Raw genomic sequence first — 20,488 nt, 5'->3', positions numbered from 1 at the left:
TGCTGAGTAGGGGGGTTAGGAAGATAAGTGATAAGAGCATATTTCCTGAGATGCAGCCCAAGAAATAGAATCTCCTTCCTCCTCTAGTTCTTTCTATTCCCCTCAGATTGATGACTATGGAAATGACAGGAAAAACAGATGGTCCAAATGTCTGCTCTTTCACATATCAGCTGTTGGTGGTTAGTAACCTACTCATTCTCCCTCCCTCCATTCAGTCATCCCTACAAATGATTCCCAACCACTGACTCTGTGCCAAGCACCATTTGGGTCAGAGAAGTTAAGTAATTGGCACAAGATCTCCCAATGTTTAATTTCATTGGCTTTTGGAGTCACCTGAGGTGTTAGATGTACCCATTAGGATGTAGCCATTTGGGTAAAATCTGACCCACTGGGGTGGTGCCTGGCTAGAGGGAGCATCCGGTGCAAGACCTGACAATGTCTGGGCTTCCTGTGTGTGAGGTCCTAGAAGAGAGGGGCATTCCTTTTCCTTGGTCCGCAAAGGAGAGGATTAAATACAGATAGTGTTAGAGTTCAAAAACACCTTAGATAGCATTCCTTGTCCCAAGAAAACTTGTGAATAACTTTATCAGTTGAAGGATTTACTTGTGCCTTACAAGTTCTCACCTGACGAGGCTGTCTTGTTTGAGAGGTCCCATATTTGAGGTAGCCTGAAGGCTGTGTACATGAACATACAGATCTGATTAGAATCTCAGCTTTGCCTCTTAATTCCATTCTCATTCATTCATTCATTCATTAGCTTGGTTTACAAAAGGATTTGAAGCAGCTCTTGCCACTTGTCTCTGTGTGACCTCTCTGAACTTCATATTTTATATCAGTAAAGTGGGGATAATATAATAAACTCCTGGAATTCATATACAGAATAAATTATATGATGTTTACTAAGCACTAGCCCAACTCTGAACACATAGGAAGCATTTGTAAATGTTGGTTTTATCTTTCACTTTTAATTAAAATTTTAGGAGCTTATCTACTCTCCTAAAAATTAAGCTACGAAGAATTTCCTAAAACTCTGGAAGCAGTGGGTGAGTAGGAAAGGGTTGGAATGGTTAGCTACATTCTGCAGAGTTTTCCTGATGATGAGACCAGCCTGCTTCTGTGTCATGGTGACTCCAGTGTGACAATGAGAGGCAGATCAGTGGTGGTAGCTGAAGCTGTCGTCCGAGGCAAAGACCACACTGTGGTGTGCGTGGGCTTTTGCAGTTGCCAAATCTCCATTTTGGCACTGATTTTGATTAAGAATCTTTTCAACATCCAAGAGCGATCTAGAGTTTGGAGTCAGTTTTTATTTATACAGACTCCAACCTCTAGAAATATTGCCAGGCCTACTGGAAACTGGTGTGAATTAAAGCAATAAGTTCTAGTTGTGGTCGCAGTGGTGCCTTCTCAGAACGGCTTTTTGTTTCTGGGCATTGGACCTTCACTTTCCATCAAGGTGAGGCAGGCTGGGAGCTCAAGTTGGCTGTACTCAGCTGAGGTGTAAACACCAGAATGAAAGGGACCCCTCCTATTCCTGATCTGTTTATTTTGTAGCAAGCTGGGCATAACTGACTGAAGATGATTTAATTCTGCCAGGTCCCGATAGCAGCCATTAAGATGCTGAGCTGTTGGTTTTCAGGGATGTTTTTTGAAATCCTCTGGCCTTCTCTGTCTTTTCTCCTTTCTTTTTGCCCCCTTCTTGCTTTTCCCCCCTAGACTTTGGAGCCGGAAAGATCAGAACTGAGTTTCCTGGCTCTGCTACTTGACAGGTATGGAAACTTGGACAAGCCATGCCACCTCCCTGAGCCTTGGTTTGTTTGCCTGGAATGTGGGGGCAGGTCACAGGATGGTGGTGAGGCCAAAATGAGATGGGTGTAAGAAAATACCCAAGAGCACTAGGCACAAGGATAACATGATAAATGTCAGTGCCCTCTTCCCTCCCCCAGCCCATCATTTTCCACATTATTTCAGGGCACACCTTCCTGCCACAATTAGGACGGAGCAGTTGCTTACATGGAAGGGAAGAGGGGGAGGAGTAAGCACTTTCGGGGAGGCACAGGAGAGGCCGAGAAGATGGGTGAGAAGGGTGCTCAGTGAGTCTGAAGCTCCAAAAGGGGGCCACCATATCTGTAGGAGAAAGAGTTGGGGACCACAGTGGAGGAGGAGGCAGGATCTCATTAGGACATTTTAAAGATTGGAACCTTCCATGCAGAGGCAGCAGGAAGCCATTGAGAAGTCACAAGCTAAGTGATGATAAGGTTTGGGTGCAACGTGAGTAGAGCTGGGTATAGAATTAAAATCTTTAGGCACTAAGTGGAAGACAACCTGATCCAGGGTCCCCCACATCTGGCTATGTATCAGAATCACCTTGGAAACTATTTCAGAATATACATTTCCCAGGCCAGATCCATAAAGTGACAACCTACAGTAACATTAGGCATTTGAGAACCATGGCTTCAGTCTATAAAAATGGTTTCTTGGTGGCATTGTGTGGGACAAATTACCTAACTCATTGAGGTAATACAGACCAAATCCTGCTCTTTGCACCTGTCTTTGAGTTGTATGCTCCCACAAACACTAGTTCTGTTTCCAAAAGGACCCTTGACACCTTGTCTCCAGCACACACAGCCCTATCCCAAGCAGGTGTTTCTGCCCTGGAGCCTTTGGATGTTAATCAGATGCACACTGGTGCGTGTATTGAATTCAGGCTGCACTGCCCCCTTTCCTGTTGGAACTGCCAGAGAGTGAGGCCAAACCAGCATTTAAAGGTCCTTCTGATGCTTTTTCTTTTATGCTGTGTTTTTTCTCATGGTGAGGAGAGCATGTCCTGTCTTATAAGGCCCTGTTAGCCAAACACATACATCACTAAGTGCCTCATGGGTGTCTGACAATGGGGATTTCAACTCAAGCTGCTTTTGCCCTTCATGGGGCATGAGGGATAAGAGGTAAGGAATCCAGGAAACCATAGCTAATTGTATTTCTTCCAAATTTTGTCATTCCCGGGTGGGTTATTAAATATTCAGATGGTAGCAAAGATTCACAGACATAAAGTATTTTTTGTCCTAGAAAGCTATACGGGAAAACTGATGTTGCTGATTATTTGGGGGAAGAGAGATTGGGGGCATTTGGGACTTATACTTTAATTTTGTACCTTTCTGTACCATTTTGAAAATGTTCACCAAGATTATAAATTATGCACTGGCTGGTGTGGGTCAGTGGATTGAGTGCTGGCCTGTGAACCAAAGAGTTGCTGGTTCAATTCCCAGTCAGGGCACATGCCTGGGTTGCGGGCCAAGTCCCCAGTATGGGGTACATGACAAGCAGCCACACACTGATGTTTCTCTTCCTCACTCACTCTGTTCCCCTCTCTAAAAAATAAATAAAGCCTTAAAAAAGATTATAAATTACTTTTTTATATTGCCTATTTTTGAAGTATAATTTGTATATAATAAAATGCACCCATTTTAATGAGTTTTGACAAGTGTATACACTCATATATAATCACCACCACCACAAACAAGATCTAGAACATTCCCAATCACCCCTGAAATTTCCTCTGGGCCTCTTCCTAGGTAACATTCCCACCCTCAGTCCCAGGCAACTGCTTGTCAGGTTTTCATATGGGCTGTTTTAATTTTTTTCTTTATTCTTTTATGTATTTTAAAAAAAACTTAATCTAAACTTTAAAAAATGAAAATGTGCAGTTAGGCAGGCAAGGTTTGACCCCCCTAAGGAATCCCTCTAACTGTCCACAAAGACAGGTAGAGGGACATGTGCATGTATGTTTGTGAAATTGGCAGCTTTTCCCCAGTAGGGAGTGGGGAGATTGAGAAGCCAGCATTCAGAAGAGACTGTTTAAAAGGAAGCTAAATATTTTATTTAAAAAAGAGAGAAATAGCAGTAAATAAGCTATAGGAGGATGGGTTATTTTTTGTTTGCTTTTTTTGTTCTCTATCATGTGTTTATTGTTTTTATTATAGGTAAAGGTAAAATTTTAAAACAGCTGATTAAGAACTACTTTCCTATAAGGAAAGATTGACAGCAAATATTAGTAATAGAATAAGAGTTTACAATAAGCTGTGTGCAATACCAAAAGCTAGAGAGCTTATCTTGAGCACTGACAAGAGGCCTTGGTTCTTCTGTGAATGGAGAAATGACTTTATTTTGTAAAGCATTTTCATTTAAATGTTAATTTAGATGTCAGCTAAATTAGGTGGGTGTGGTGGTGCTGTTCTTACAAAACATGAAAAGAATGAGAGGCTTGCTAACTGCTTCCATCTGTTCCCTGACGTCCAACAGGTGATGTTAAGTTGGTACAGACAAGTCACCGGAAGGTGTAAAGGCATCTTGTTTCACGTGCTCGTCTGATGAGAATCACCTAGGGCTCCTGTTAAACATACAGATTCTCAGGCTTTACCCCAGACCTTCTGAATCATGTTCCAGGCGATTCTTCTGATTAGCAAGCTTAGACAAATACTGCTTTACACACTTGGCACACTTCTGAGTAGGAAGGTGATGGTGAAGTTTTCTCCACCCAAGTAAGGGACAAATGCTTATAACTTCTATGATTGTAAATGGGGGCCTGGTCTCTCTAGATTGGTGTGAATATATTTATTAGGATTTTGCCTATGGAACCTGGATTTTACATTTTTCTAGGATTTCTTTGGATGTCTGAGGAACGTACTAAAATTTTAAGTAGCAACCTCTGCCCTTTACCTTTTATGCATTCCTTGTAAGATTGAGGGAATGTAGATCACATTGTGGAAGCTCAGTACATTTACTACTAATGTCCTACTACTAATGTACTATTCAGTACATTTACATTTACACATTATACTGGAGATTTAAAGCATTATTGTTGGGGAAGGGCTTCATATTGCCTGCAAGGTGGTAAGTTCAAGTTTTTCTTGTGGTTCATTCGGGACATGTTTTCTCTGTATAGCTTAGATTTGAATAATGGCTTTGGGATGTTTGTGGTTTTATCATTCATTAATTTCATATTGAATAATATCGACTATCTTTTATGAGCAAATCACTGTGCTTTGAACAAAAGCAAATAGTTCAACTTGTGACTCTCCAGTAAAAACAAAAGAGGTAAATAATTAAAATAACTATAGCACACAAGTTGATCCTAAAATTTTTATGCAAAGGCAAAGGACCCAGAATAGCCAAAATAATCTTGAAAAAGAAGAACAAAGCTGGAAGATTCACACATCCCAGTTTCAGAACTTACTGTAAAGCTAAAGTAATCAAGACAGCATAGTGCTGTCTTAGGATAGATAGATAGGCAGACAGATAGATAGTTGGGTGGGTGGGTGGGTAGATAGATAGATAGATAGATGGATGGATGGATGGATGGATGGATGGATGGATGGAATAGAACTGAGAGTCCAGAAAGGAACCCTCACCTTGATGGTCATTTGATGGGGGTTTAGGGGGTGAGGGGGAAGAGGAGTCTTTCCAGCAAAGGGTTGGCACAGCTGGATTTCCATGTGCAAAACAGTGAATTTGGATCTTTACTCTGCACCATACACAAAAATCAACTCAAAATGGAAAACAGACCTGAATGTAAGAGCTAAAACTATAAGACCTGAAGAAAGCATAATAGAGCTTCATGACGTTGGGTTAGACGATGATTTCTTGTATATGACACCAAAAGACCAAGCAACCAAAGAAAAAATAAATAAATAAATAAGACTTCATGAAAATAAAGTTTTGTGCTTCAAAGAACACCATCAAGAAAGTAAAAAGATAACCTACAGAATGGAAGAAAATATTTGAGAATCATATATCTGATTAGAAACTGTATCCCAAATATATAAAGAACTCTTTAACAATAAAAAGAAAACCCAGTGTAAAACTTGGCAAGAAATTTGAATAGACATTTTTCAAAAGAAGATATGCAAATGGTCAAGGATCCCATTGGAAAACACTCAAAATTATTAATTAAAAAAATGCAAATCAAACCCACAGTGAGATGCCACTTCACACTTACTGAATGGCTATAAGTTTTTAAAAAGACAATAACAAGTACCCACAAGAAGGGAGAAAGGGGCAACCGCCTACCTTGCTGGCACGAGTGTAATATGGTCCAGTCACTTCGGAAAACAGTACAGCAGTTCCTCAACATATTAAGCATATAGTTACCATCTGACTCATTAATTCCATTCTGTGGAAAGAAATGTCCATCAGTTGATGGATGGATGGATAAATAAAATGTGGCATATTTATGTAATGGAATACTATTTGGTAATAAAAGGAATGAAATACAGATATATGATATAGTATGGATAAAAACATTATGCTGAGTGAAGACAGTCTTACATGATTCCACTTACAGGAAATAAAATAGGCAAATCAATAGATATAGAAAGTAGATTAGTGGTTGTCAAGGTCTGGAGAAAGTGGAGAATGGGGTTCTTTCTAGGGTGATGAAAATGTTCTTAAACAAGATATTGGTGATGGTTACATAACTCTGTGAATATACTAAAGACCACTGAATTGTGTGCTTTCAAAAGATGAGTTTTATGTTATATGAATATCTTAATAAACCAATTATTTTTTAAAAAGTTATTACACAAGGTATTTTGATGATAAATGCCAAAAAGAAGAATTTCAGATGGTGGAGACATTGTTTCTAAGTTGGGTGGGAGGTAGGTTGAAGGTTTATGACATAATGTGTTTGAGTTGAGTGGCTTTTAAGGAAGGTGAAGATTTGGATGTAGCTATTCCCAGAAGGAAGAGTTCTGAGTCCCAGAATTCAGTTCAAGACAAGGTGAGAAACACAGGAATGTCTTTGGAAGGGAAGTTGTAGTTCAGTTTAGCATTTGTATGGGGCCAGTGAAAAGATTTTATCCAAGACATAATTGGAAAGGCAGGTTGGGCGCACATTAGGGGGAACCCTAAATGCCAGCATAAGGAATTCTCTGCTGTATTTGGTCAGCTCCAGGATGTTGATTAAAAATGACACACCTCAGAGCTATATGTTCGAAAGATTAATCAACAGCAGAGTGTTGCATTAAATGGAAGTGAGAGAGCTCACTTGTGAAGATACCCATTAGGAGTCTATTGCCATTAGTTAGAGAAAAATTCTTTCCTCTTTTAAATTACTTAAAACTGGAATTACTTTGATTAAGTTCTGGGCCTTGCAATACCAAGTTGGTGAATTTGAAAGGCCTCAAACACACACATTCTACTTCACTTCCTGGGAAAATGAATCACTGTTTCCTAGTAAAGAGCTGTCTGGGTTGCTAAACAATAGTGTGCAGGCCCTTGCTTGGCCAGCCAGTTCGCTTTGGCTGCTTTTTCTTCTACAGCTCACCACCTGTGTTTCTGTTTTTATTTTCTCTTCCCTTCCTTCCTCTCCCTTTTCTCTCTCCCTTTTGTTCCTCACTGGGTCTATTGTCTCCCTTCCCTTCTAGTTTCCCTCCCCACTTCCAACCATGAGACAGTTTAGCAGAGAAAATTACCAGTACTTTTTTTTTTGTACAACATAAAGAAAGCTTGATGTTAGCTATATATATATATATATATATATATATAAGAAAATGAAATCTTCTCATTAAGCATTAATATATATGCTTATATATATATTATAAAGTGGTGTCAGTGAACATTAATGGAAAGTATGCTACTAATGATAAACTTTTTTGTAGGTAAATTTTATTTTAAATGAAAATTCTTTCAAGTCTGTAACTTCCAGAACTCATGAGGATCTCAACATTCCCACATGTGTCTTGCCATTAAAGTCTTTTCTTTCGGTTTGTTGTCTTCTGTTTTGATGTCCTGAACAGCAGACTTAAGACCCAGAAGGTGCTTCAAGTATTGCATTGTAAAGTGGTCATCACATTCCTGAGACATCCTAGGGAGCTAAAAGATTGTCACATTTCAGAGGTTTAAAATGAGATTATCTAAATTATCCCAACTATCTAATTTATGGTTTCTAGCAAACACTTTTGGTCTTGGATTATGATGAAAAGGACATGTTTTAAATTGTTTGTGCTATTGATAGGGACATTTAAGAGATGGCTGTAGGCATTTTTGTCAAGGTTAGATTTTTCCAGTATGCACAAGCAGTTAGACTGTTAGCTGCAGTGTAGGTATACAGATGGAGTTATCCAAACTCAGAAGGGCGTCTATTTCTTTAGAGAATTAGTCAGGCTTTGTTTTTTTGTTTTGTTTTGGTTTTGGGTTTGGTTTGGTTTGGTTTGGTTTGGTTTACGGGGTGTGTTGGTAGGGTGCCTAAAGGCAACACTAAGTGAGTTGGTTCTTTTGCTGTATTCAAGTAAGAATGTTGAATTTGTGTTGAGACCTAATATTGAAGACAAATGCTGTGATATCGTGATAAAGGGAAGCAAGCAATGAGGGACAGAAACAAGGAGGGAGGTGTGGAGCCAGGTTTGGAGTCAAGAGGGCTACTTTTGAATATTTGTTCTCCTGACCTAAGTTGCTTCATCTTGCTGATGTTGAGTTTTATCAACATAAGATGGGGTAGTTGGAAAGATCAAATAAATTAACTCATGAGAAGACATGATGTCTGATTTACTATAAATGTTGAGTCCTGTGGAGACTTTAGAGAGTTTGCTATTCATACTTTAGTAATAATATTTTAATGATATATACAACAGTTTAAAACTCCCCCTTTGGGGTAAGTATATTTCCAGAGGTATAATTTTCTGAATAAATTAGTTAAACCGTAGTTTGTGAAACCTGGTTATAGCTGATACTTAGTAAATGGAAATCGAGTGTAGTCCAACAGTTTGTGCTCAAGGTGGTGCTGTTTCCCCATAAATGTGGTGATGTTTTGCATTTTTATCCCTATCTGTTCTAAGTCAAGGAAATAATTGGATATACATTTAGGACGGTTTTTGCCTTCTGTAGCCCCAGGCCTTCTTACCCTGTGGGACCTTACCCAATATTGCATCTTAGAAATACACACATCTCATGTATTTACTATAACTTACATATGAGAGTTATCATAATAAACTAGTTGCCCTGATATTTTTAAGACATTTATTAAAATAATACTTAAGATTTTATAGCTTTTTGTATTTTGGAATCACTTATGCTTTTAGAGCTCAAATATATGAGAAGCTTGTAGGCCCTGGCTCCTAATGGGATAAATGACCTAATACAGTTCTTCCTCACACTGATTATATAGTGCAAGGGAAAATATTGATGCTGAACTTCGTTTTTTGCTAGTAATCTGTGTCAAGACCATCATATTAATTGTTTCCAGCTTCTTGTTGAAACTACACAATTATTTTACAGGTATCGTCATTCTGAGCTTGATGTGAATTATTTCATTTTGTTTGTTTTTAGATCCGGGGATTTCTGTCACGGTTTGATAATGTCCTTCCTGTCAGCCTGGCATTTGACAAATGTACAGCTTGTTCTTCCAAAGTAAGTCATTCTAAATTTTAGGGACTTGTCTTTTAAAATAAGCCCATCAGCCTTACTAGCCAGAGACATTAAAATCAACTGAGGGCTTTGGGGGAGGGGGGGAGCCCAGAAAGGGCTTTGTTTTCGTTTATCTGTATTCATTCTCATAGAGTAACCAGCCTGAGACAGTTTGATTTATAGTGTACAGAGAGACTGAATTAGATGTTTTAGTTTTGTATCAATACTTGCATCTGGTGATTTTGGCTTGAGTTTTACTGGTCTTTGTTCTTTCCCAGACAGTTCCTCCTTCTCATAGACCATCATAGAGCAACTTTTAAGTGTTACTCAGAGGATGGGGAATACCAGGCAGTCTTGGTGGTGTGTCTTTCGGAGAGCTATATAATGACAGAGAGAAGTAAATGGAGGTTGGGAGCCCGGAGGGGGAGCCAATAAAAGGGCCTGTTCAGCTTTGATCTTTCCAGAGGCTCTAAAAATAGATCTGGTATGTCCTCCATTGTAATGGGGTACAACGAATAGATCTCAAAACTACAGTAATGGCATCTCATTCTTTAATAGGCTTTGAGATAGTCTGAGTTATTTTTACGTGTTTGCTGCATGTTATAGTTAATTTCCTTCTTGGTGTCTCTTGAAGCCTCTAACACCCAGTGATTTAACCTGAGCTTTTAAAACTCATGACTCTTGATAAAACTTTGATGTTCAAGTATTATGCAAAATAATGTTGTGGTCATTAATCTGAAACTCTGGCTTCTCAGTTATAATTTGAGACCTCTTTGCTGGATAGCCTACATCTGGCAGTTTGGAAGGGATTAAATTCTGGGGAAATTTTCTCTGCTCTGGCTTGACAAACTTTCTTTGAAAACTTCACTTGGGTCATATCTTATGAGAAGTATAATCTTGACCAGTTTCTCTAAAAGTTAACTCACACTGACAACAATGTTGGTAAATTTGGTTAATTTTATGTGCTCAAAAATTTATTTTTTTATTTTTTTTTACTTCAAAAGTAAACTAAACTCCTGCTTTATCAAGTGTCTATGTTGAGATTTGAAACATAACATTTGCCAGTAGTTTTTCATGAGCACATTTTTTCCTGTAGTTTCTTTAAGGTATCTTAGATCTGCTCAGGTCAGGGTTTCAGGGATATCTGTGTGCACTTCTGTGTTTAGAAATGAAAGTTTTAGGATTATATGCTTTTTGGTGGAGTACGTTTTTTTCTTTGAATGGCTGAGGTAATTGATCTCAAAATAACTTGGCAGTAGTATTAATTCTCATATTGAAATCATGTGGCGCAGGTGCCAGTTTTTCTGTGGTTTTATGTAGATCTGGCTAGTCAATGAAATAAGAGTAGTTGGGCTCTCTAAATGAAATGTAAACACTCATTCTTTCTTGTTCTCGCTCTAATTAAATTAGCCCTTGAGATACTGTTTATGAAAGAATCACAAGCATACCCATTAACTGAGGTCCCTTATATTGTATTTTTTGAAAGAGAATAGCTTTGCATTTTGTTTTCACACTTATTGTAAGCATTACATTAAATATATGTATCACTTTTTTGTTAGCAAAATTATTTCCTCTTGGTGGTCATTCTGCAAGTCCTGCTTTACATAAATAAGCTGGCCGATTTAATACAAACTGACTTGGATTTTAACAGCTGTGCTCTTCCCATAGTGATCACTTTTCATGTGGTCAGGGTATTAAATTTCTTTTGTGCTGGAAAGGTTGCTTCATTGGTACACGTGTTTCCTTACAGTAGAAACACAGCGTTTACTTACTTGGCTAACTTCTTTATTCACTTAGGAGAATGTCATTCTCTATTATCTGCAAACCCAACATTAATACTTTGAAATGACAAATCCAATTACGTTTTCATCTCTGTGCATGTGAATTTTTCTTAATGCATACTTAGCATAATATTTTTTATACTGAGTCATATCATAGTTGTTATTGTTTTAAAAAGATTCTTTGGGCTAAAAATGAGTTTTGAAAAATTTTCCTTTGCCATCTATGAAGTAATTTTTTCCCTTGGTAGTTTTCACTATTTAAAAAAAAATAAAACTAGGCCATACTTGTCTTGATGGAACCACAGATGCAGACAGAAACATTGGGGAGGTAGAATAATTTAACTGAGTAATAATGTTCTTGTTCACATATATAAAAATAATATTTAGACTTTTTATAAGGCCTGAGGTGGGGAAGAATATTGTTCTCTGCTTCTGTGGCAGAGAGGGCTGAATCATCTACACATAAATCATTCTTACCCTGTTTGATTTTAGCTTGGCATGTAGCCAGGTGAACTGTTTTATCTTACAGAAAAGCTGTTGAAGAATCTGGAGGGAGGGGAATGGTGAGCAGTTACTTTCATTCCAGTTTCTGTTAATTACCTTGCAAGGTAATTAACAGAAATGACAGTATCTGCCACTGGGATTTCAGTAAACCCTATTGGAAGGTACATGAATTTTGGGGGGTTTTTTTGTTTGTTTTTTTTAATTTCTAAAAAAGGATTTAGTTAGAGCCAACTAGAGTTTTGTGGAATTACTTTGCTATTGGAGGGAAAAGTACCATTTTGAAACCAATATTCTCGAAAAAGTTTCTCATAATACATTGAGTTAGTTTGTTGTTGTTAGCCTTTCACCTAAATATTTTTTGGGAATGTTAGGGTATTTTTTGGTAATTTTCTATTTTGATATAATTTTAAGTTTCAGGAACACTACAAGGAATTCCTGTATACCCTTTACCCAGATTCATCGATTGTTTACATTTTGTCCCATTTGTGCCTAGAGGCTACTTTCCCTCCCTGCTGTTCCCCTCCCCTTCTCTCTCTCTTAAAACCCTGAGATTAAGTTGGAGACATTGCAGTCATCTTTTATAGCTAAATTCTTCAGTGTATTTCCTTAGAACAAGGATGTTCTCTTAACCAAACACAATACAATTATCAAATTCAGACAATTTAATGCTTATAACAATACTGTTATCTCATCCACAGTCTATATTTCAGATGTTGATATTTGTACCAGTAGTGAGCTTTATAGGTTTTTTTTTTCTCCTCCTCCCAGACCAGGATCCAATTCAGCATCAAACAATTGCATTTAATTGTCATGTCTCTTTGGCTTCCCTCAATCTAGAAACATTCCTTAGCCTCTCTTTGTCTTTATTAACTTAACATTCTGACATTTTGCCAGTTATTTTTGTAGAATTTGCCTTGATTGGATTTGCCTGCTATTTCCTTATGATTAGGTTCAAGTTCTGAGTTTGTGTCAGGAATGCCAGAGAAGTGATGGTGCCTCCTTCTGTTAGGAGGCACGTGATGTGCGTTACCGGCGTTAGTGATGTTGATATCCTCCTTTCTGTATTTGTAACTTACTTCCCCAGTAGTGCGAAACCTGGATCCCGTTACCCTGGATATATTTATTCACTTGCTCAAGTTTAGACTACACAGAAAGTAGTTTCAAAATTGGTAGCCCATACCACTGCAGAAACTAAACCTACTAACTAGAGTTTAATTGTGCATGGATCTTTTTTTCCCTAGGTAAAATTTATCCACAGTGAAATAGATGGCTCTTAAGAGAATTCTGTAAGTTTTGACAAATGTATCAACACCCATGTAATGTACATTTCAACCAAGATATAGAACATTTTCACTACTCCAGAAGGTCCCCTTGTTCCCCTTTCAGCCAGTCCTGGGGGAGGGAGGCAGTGTGTTGATCATTGTGACCATTCTCTTTCCCCATAAGGAGAAAGCCAAGCACCTTCTAGTGTTTTATATTACAATAGCCTTGTTTCTGGAAGCCAGAAGTTGACTAGAAACTTCTGTCAGATCTGCAGTCAGGGACAGAGCTCTGCATAAAGAGACTGCATGCAGAGTATTTTTGCCCCTGTTGCACGGTTCTGTCACACACTTTTGTGATGTTGCAGGAGCGGCCTGTTATGAAGAAGCATACCCCAAACTTGGTTTTCATACTATCTGAGGCCTGTCTGCTTCACAGATGTAGTAGGATGTGACCAGAAACCTGATCTTGAGATTTTGATTAGTGATTGACAACCCTAATGAGAGACTCACCGTGGTGTTTACTATGCAGTAGGCTCTTCTATTTGTCAATGGGTTATGATTAAACTTCTCAAAGTGCTTTATCAACTTTTTGTATGCATCTGTGTTTGTGTCTTGAGGACTGGCAGAGAGGGTGGTGTAGAAATCATATATAGTAGCTGATATCATCATTTGGTAAATTATACTTTCTTTTTGCCTTTGTCATAGCCAGCCTATCCATTTATCTTTTGATATTATACAATCCTACCTTTTTTCTGTCATAATTTCTTTGTAAATTAAAAAGCATGAAATATCAATATTAAACTTGGCTATTTAAACTAAGAAAAAACTGTCCCAAAGCAACCTGCTACCTAAGAGTTCTGCAAATGTACTATTTTGAAGCTAGAAAGGCAAATCATAGATTTGCAAGGAAAAGCTGAAATCTTCCTGTTTGTCTATTTAGATTTGTTTGTTTATTTATTTATTTATTTATTTATTTATTTATTTATTTTCAGAGAGGGAAGGGAGGGAGACAGAGAGAGAGAAACATCAATGTGCGGTTGCTGGGGGTCATGGCCTGCAACCCAGGCATGTACCCTGACTGGGAATCGAACCTGTGACGCTTTGGTTCACAGCCCGTGCTCAATCCACTGAGCTATGCCAGCCAGGGCTCCTGTTTGTCTATTAGCAGGCATTTATTTATTCTACTGACATTTGAGTCCCTGCTGGGTGCCAAAGATACAAAGATGGTTAAAATAGTCACTGTCCTTAAGGAACACTCTCTAGAGGGTGAGACAGACATATACACCAGTGATGATTTCCTTTCTATTGCCATATGCTCCACAGTCAAGGTGCATCCTCTTGTTACGGTGTCCTAGCAGCAATTTATAAGTGGAAAAGACCGGGGAAGGCCTTGCAGAGAGTAACTTCTGAGTTGATATTAAAGGTTGAGTAGAAATTTCTAGAAACACATGGGAGAGAGGATAAGAGGAAGGCATTCTAGGTGAGGGATATTGCGTGATTAATAACCATAGGCAAGAAAACATGGCACATTTATGAAGTTGTTCAGCAGTTGTGTATAGCAGTTGTGACAGCCCGAGCAAGACACCTAATTCCCTGTGAATTGTCCTCTTGTCTTTGTGAGTGCCACTTCAACTTCAGCTATTCCTAATTTGGAAGCTGGTGTACTTTGTCTAACACTTGAGACTGCTGTTTTGAATTTTATAATTCCACATAAAACTCTTTCTTACCTTAGGGGGTTTCCTAGCCTTAGGAACCCAGCAGCTGCAACAGGGTGGTTTGGAGGCCAGGAAGTTGGTCAGGGGATTTCCAGGGTCCTGGCTCTCCTCCCTCCCTGGCCACTGGCCGGCTAAATGGCCACGAGCAAGGTGCTCCCCCCTCTCTCCGCCTCCATTTCTTTTTTTGTTAAATGAGTCAGTTGGATGAGATAAGCTCTGGCTCTTTATCGACACTCAAAGTTACTAGCTTTTATATTTTCTTAATTTTATTTTATTCTACAGCAGTCCATTTTAATGATTAAAATAGCAGAAAATATATTTAAGGATAAAAAAAGATAATCACATTCCAACCAGTCAGATCACCACTAGCTGTTAATGTCTACCCTTTTTGACTTAGGAAAAAGTCAATGTGGATATAGGTACATGTAGATCATTTTTCTCTTTGCACGTTTCTATTACAAGTTTGAATTAGCTTTAGAGAGAGGGATTTATGGTGCTGTATCAAGGATACTCCCTGCTCCGCTGATACGAGGGTTTTAAATCTCAATCATTTATAAGGACTGGCCAGAGCCCAATCGGAAGAGCTCTCCAAAGCTTGTGCCAGGAATTTTTGCATAAAACTTCTCAGTGGCAAATATTACTCAAAACTAGACTGCAAACAGGTTTTCCTTCTCCTTTCCAAAAGGGATGTAAATCTCTGATTTGGAAAATGATGAGTAACCTCCAGGTTCCCTTTCCCTATCTCCTTTACCCAGTGAGGCCTCAAGTCTTCTGTTTTAATGTGTGATGGATTCCATATGTAAGATTGTGTGGTGTAAACCCTATCCCACATCTTATCCTTAGCAACTAGTGTTTCTCCAATCTCCAGAGCTGCTTGTTTCCCAAAAGGAGATGGAATATCTAGCCAGAGCCAGTGTGGAGTATTTAGTTACAAGCTCTAACCTCAGAGCTCTTGGCTCTTCACCTCCTTGAAAAACCTTGGACATTTCTCCCTTTGCTTCAATTTCCTCATCCATAGAGTGGGGAAAATATTTTCTGTTTCCCAGGGAAATTGCAATGGCTGACGTGTCTCCTGTTCCCTGTGACCAAGTACCAAGGCCTTTGCCCACTCTTGGGACTGATGTTGACATCAGAAATTAGAAGAAAACAAAGACCCCTGTGACCACATTTCATCTCCTGGGGTCTTTGGAACCCTTTTTGGGCTCACTGTTTGTTCACAAACAGGTACAGTGAGAGACCTGATTGAAGGTCAAGGAGCCCTGGCTCTGAGAGGCTGCAGAAACCTTACATCAAAACTCATGACAACTACGGCCAAAACCTTTTCTGTGATTCCAGAGAACACAGTCTGCTTATTACTTTTGACCTGTAGTCTTCTGAGACCACCCGATCTGTAGTTAAAGCTTGTGCTGCTTACACTGTTCCCTATTACCTGTGTTCACAAAGACACACCAGCTTGCTTAAACGTTTTTTTCTTACAGGATCCTTTTTACCATCCAAACCAGAAAGATTAGGACTGTATGCTCCTCCATGGTTCCACTGGCTGCCTGGCCCAAGCATATTCTTCAGATTATTGAGAATAATCTTAAAATTTTTGAGTCACGGGCCTTGTGTAGACTGATGAAAGCAGTAGACCCTGCTCTCCTGAAATATGCAAAGCCAGACAGTTTTGCAATTTCAGTAGCTGCATGAAGTCCCTGAAACATGCTTGTGGATCCTAGTGAAGCTCCCTTGCTCTGTGAATTTTTCTTTGTTACCATTTTCACTCTCTCCTGGGTAAGACACAGGAGAAGCGTTGCAGCCAGCCCCACTGCCACCATGACCTCTATGCATGGCTTTGGAATGTCGCCAGCTCTCTAGGAGGACTCGTTTTTCTCAATTATAGTAAAGGGAGGTGCAGGAGCTGATCTACCACTAGATTTTGTTTTATGGTTCTGAGATTGTAGAACTTCTTCATCAGCTATTTCGCTATTTTAAGACCAACTGCAACCCACAGGGGGACAGGGAAAGAGACTGACTTTGCTCAGAGTTCTAAGAGTTAGTTCTCTCTCCTCTGGCAGTGCATTGATTTGACTCCTGATGGGCAAAGAGCCCCAACTATCATCTGTTTGTGTTCCTTTTTTCCTTTTTATTTATATAATACATTTATCTTCTTCTCTTCTCCCTCTACCTTTAATACCTTTTGGAAAGTAGGGAGGAAGGAACATGGTAGTAACTGCTAGGTTTTTTAAATAAGGGAGCCATCAGCTTGAACTGGGAAACTTTTCATGGATATACATTCTTATACATACCTGGGATGTATACAATATATGACTATTTAGGTTGAATGCTTAAAACACCAAAATACATGTTTATAAGAGTTTATTTTAATCACTATTGTCATAGCAGCCCAATTCAACAAACATTGGAGCTCCTATTTCATGATGTATTTTTCGATAATACAAAGGTAAACAGGGCAGCCTCTGGCATTTTTGATGATAGCCATCTGCAGAAGATAATAAAGTTATATTGCATGAGTATATAATTCAAACATTAAATTATTTAAACATCTTCACTCAAGAAAAGTTCCTAGCTTAGGAGAGGTATCTAATTCCTAGCAAGTGGTAGGAACAGATTAAATATGTTTGAATAGTGAGAAAAAAGAATGAATGATTTGGGAGATAAATAAATGAAGGACACAACAGGAGGGGGAAAAAAGGAAGATAGCTTGCTCCCTCCGGGAACTCACAGTCTGGTAGGTAGCTAAGACTCAGTAAGCAGAACACCCTTTGCCTAATAGTGTGGAGGTATGATTTATCATTAAGCCATAAATGGTAGCTATTATTGAATGCTAAATTTCAGTGTTCTGAGTATTTATTCAGCTGAGCTTCTTTCCAGCTTTTACTATCTCAGTTGCTTTAGTTGATGCTTTTGATGATTTGTTATTGTGTTGGAAGATCATTTCCAGAGTATATTAAAACAGGGAGCCTTTGGGATTCATCAAGGATGATGTAGCATTTTACGAAAGGACACATCCTGGCAGTGAGTTCTCCGAGAGGTTTTGCTTGCTCTCCTGCAGGACTTTTAAGTGTCTCACCACATTATTTTTTTCTAAAGGGCCTTTCTGTGTCATATCCAGGTATTTCTAAAAGTACTCATAACAGTCTTTTATTGCTGGAGAAAATGTGAAAGAACTGTTTGAGAACATTCTATTCCTAAAGTTACTGTGCTTATAACTTGTTTATATAACATTTTATGTGATGATAGTGATAAATTTTAGAATGCCTGGCCTTCCCCAGTTTTAAGAAAGTCTTTCATCATAAAAGTTTTGTTCAAGTTTTTTTTTCTTAATGAGAAAAGACTCCATGTTTCGTTTTTAACATCTTGAATTTATAGCCATCTGACTAAAGCTGGAAAATACCTCTTCTGTAGTCCCCAAAAGGCTGGAAGTGTGCTAAATATGAACAGTCATAGGGGAATGGATATAGCAAGTTTTGCAGATTAGAGGAACCGTCTTGACACTGTGTAAGCGTGTATTTAACAGGGCCTTGAGGACTGGCAGCGTCATTGGGATAACTACCCATTCCTCCACGAGGACTGCTTTCAAGGGCATGTTGAACAGGCACAAGGCCTGTAGTTGGAACTTACTGGTCATCATTATTCTAAATGGCTTAGGTGGCTTTGTAGTTGACTCTGGTTTCACTGGGCCATTTCAATATTTTTCAGATCTTTATCAGCACTCCAACTTGGGAAAGAAGTCCATGTAAAAATATATTTCTGTGTTATTTGTAAAGGCTGGAGAGCAAATTTGGGTTTCTCCCAGTTCTCAGTTGTACTTCACATTTCTCTTTCCTTTTATGTTGTCAACTCTTTCATGAAGGATCGTGAAGGGATCTGGTAACAAAAGCGAGGATCGAGGCAAGTAGCAGTAAAAACCACCTGTAAGACTGCTGCTATGCACATATCCAGATCTTCTGTTGGCCCCATTTGACCTGATGGACTTGTCTCCAATCACAATGCAAGAAGATTCTAAAAAATAAATGAATGCAAAATGACTTACTAGTAGAATAACATACATAGGTAAGAAAACAAAAACACACCACGTCACTTGGCTGTACTGGAGGATTAAGAGTTATTTTACATCTGCTGTTCTTTGCCTAATCATTCACTGCTTCCTATTACTGAGAATATTCCAACAGGCACTTACACCTGAAAAATGAGAGCTACCCTGCCCTCTTGCACTCCCTGCACAGGGACCGCAAGTCCCAAGAAATGGGCCCTTTCGTAGTGTTCCCCCGGGGGAGGCACTGTGTGTGTTTCAGTTCTGCTGTGCTGAAAACAGTTGACAAGTTCTTCTTGGGAAATTGCTTCAGAGCTCACAATATTTTCCTCCTAATAACCTCACAGTGGTGAATTCTTGACCTTTGAGGGTGGGTTCAATTTTTGGAAAAAGCCCAAAATAATTTGAAGCTATGTGTTGTGAATAAAGGGAAAGAACAAAAAAATTAAAATTTTAAAAAGAACTGCAAGAGCTTCAATTGGCTTGTGGGTCTGAATAAGTGAGAGCACCAGCTCGAGGGAACTCAAAGTACACTCACTTTCTGACTCAGAGCTGGCAGAGAGAGAACACCATTTGGATTTGGTCCCTGCCGTAGAAATGAGCACCGGCTTCGAGAGAATGGTGTCTGCTAACTGTGTGACCCGTGACAGGTATCTCAGACTTTCTGAGATTCAGTTTCCTTTGGTGGAAAATAGGTAACATACCATTTTAGTGGTGATGAAGATTAAATGAGAGCTTCTATGCTGAGTGTCATTTAGTAGGCACTCTGTAAATCTTTCTGATTGCTCCTTTGTATGAGCAGAAATCGGATGCCATCCCCACTTCCATTCATAAATGCTCTCACTTTGTAATTTACAGTCACAAAGCCCTTTAAATCTTTAGAAGCTGACAAAAAGGGAGGGGAACTAAAAATTGATGAGCAATTCTTTTAAAAGGGCATGGTCTCAATAGGTGAGCAAATATTAATTTGCAGGTTATTAGATTCTTTGTCTTTTTCTTTACTTTTCCCTTTTCTTTTCAAGTAGGCTCTTCCTGTAGAGGTTTCATTGTTATTCAAGCTGAAGTTGAGGTTTAATGTTCCCAGCAGTGTGCACTGGGAGAGGGGGGTGAATCCTCTTATTTCCTGAAGTATCTGTGACTAAAGTCAGGCCTACAACTTGAGAGATGAGCTGACATAAACTTTGGGAATGACTTCTTGGCTGTGTTCCCTCTGAATTCTGAATTCCTCTGTGTTCTTAGAGGCAGGGACGTAAGAGGCCCAGAATGGCAGTTCTGTGACAGCACCAGGCCTGCTGCCTGTCACTGCAGTAGCTCTTGTCCCTGTCCCACCCTGCTTCTCAGAAGCCATTCCAGCCTTGCGTTTTCTTGCTGTTGCTATAAATGGGTTGGAGGCCAGTGGAACACGAGCAGGAAGCACCAGCTGCCTTGGCTTACCCTGCCCAAGCGCTGCAGCATTTCTCTCTTCCTTTAGCATCATGTTATGGATGTTTCCATTGTCCCACTCAAACCTCCAGAGAAGTGGCTGACAAAAGGGCTTTCTAGTCTGTCAGGTAGAGAGATCAATAGGCTCAGAAAAATGACCTGAAAATCCAGAATTTCGAACTCCCGGCTCACTTACCTACCCTATCAAACACCTCTCAGACAGTGATATAACAGGATTAGTTCACACTTCAGGATTCCAATATACTCTTTGGCGGGGAGAATGGGGAAAGAGTCCACTTTAGATTTTTAGCAGTTTTGAAAACTGGTTGGTTAAGCTTCTTGGTGAACCAGTTGGTTAACTTTATTTGTGGG

At 39.1% G+C, this 20,488-nt stretch overlaps 1 protein-coding gene across 10 annotated transcripts in view; it reads left to right on the top strand.

Moving 5' to 3' along the window:
* ATG7 (autophagy related 7) overlaps positions 1-20,488 on the top strand; it is a 379,417-nt gene that overhangs the window by 199,900 nt on the left and 159,029 nt on the right. For 9 of the 10 annotated variants that reach the window (XM_045832074.1, XM_045832075.1, XM_045832076.1 and 6 more), the window contains one exon: positions 9,319-9,399. In XM_045832074.1, the coding sequence (XP_045688030.1) occupies positions 9,319-9,399 (81 nt within the window). Of the gene's footprint in view, positions 1-9,318; positions 9,400-18,514; positions 18,706-20,488 lie in introns of those variants that run through there. The other variant, XM_045832081.1, reaches the window with a different exon arrangement.

This window comes from Phyllostomus hastatus, unplaced genomic scaffold (assembly GCF_019186645.2).
Source record: "Phyllostomus hastatus isolate PE091 unplaced genomic scaffold, TTU_PhHast_1.1 phas_contig_16, whole genome shotgun sequence".
NCBI lineage: Eukaryota > Metazoa > Chordata > Mammalia > Chiroptera > Phyllostomidae > Phyllostomus > Phyllostomus hastatus.
The sequence above is the reverse complement of the archived record's forward strand: the minus strand, read 5'-3'. Positions and strand labels throughout refer to the sequence as shown.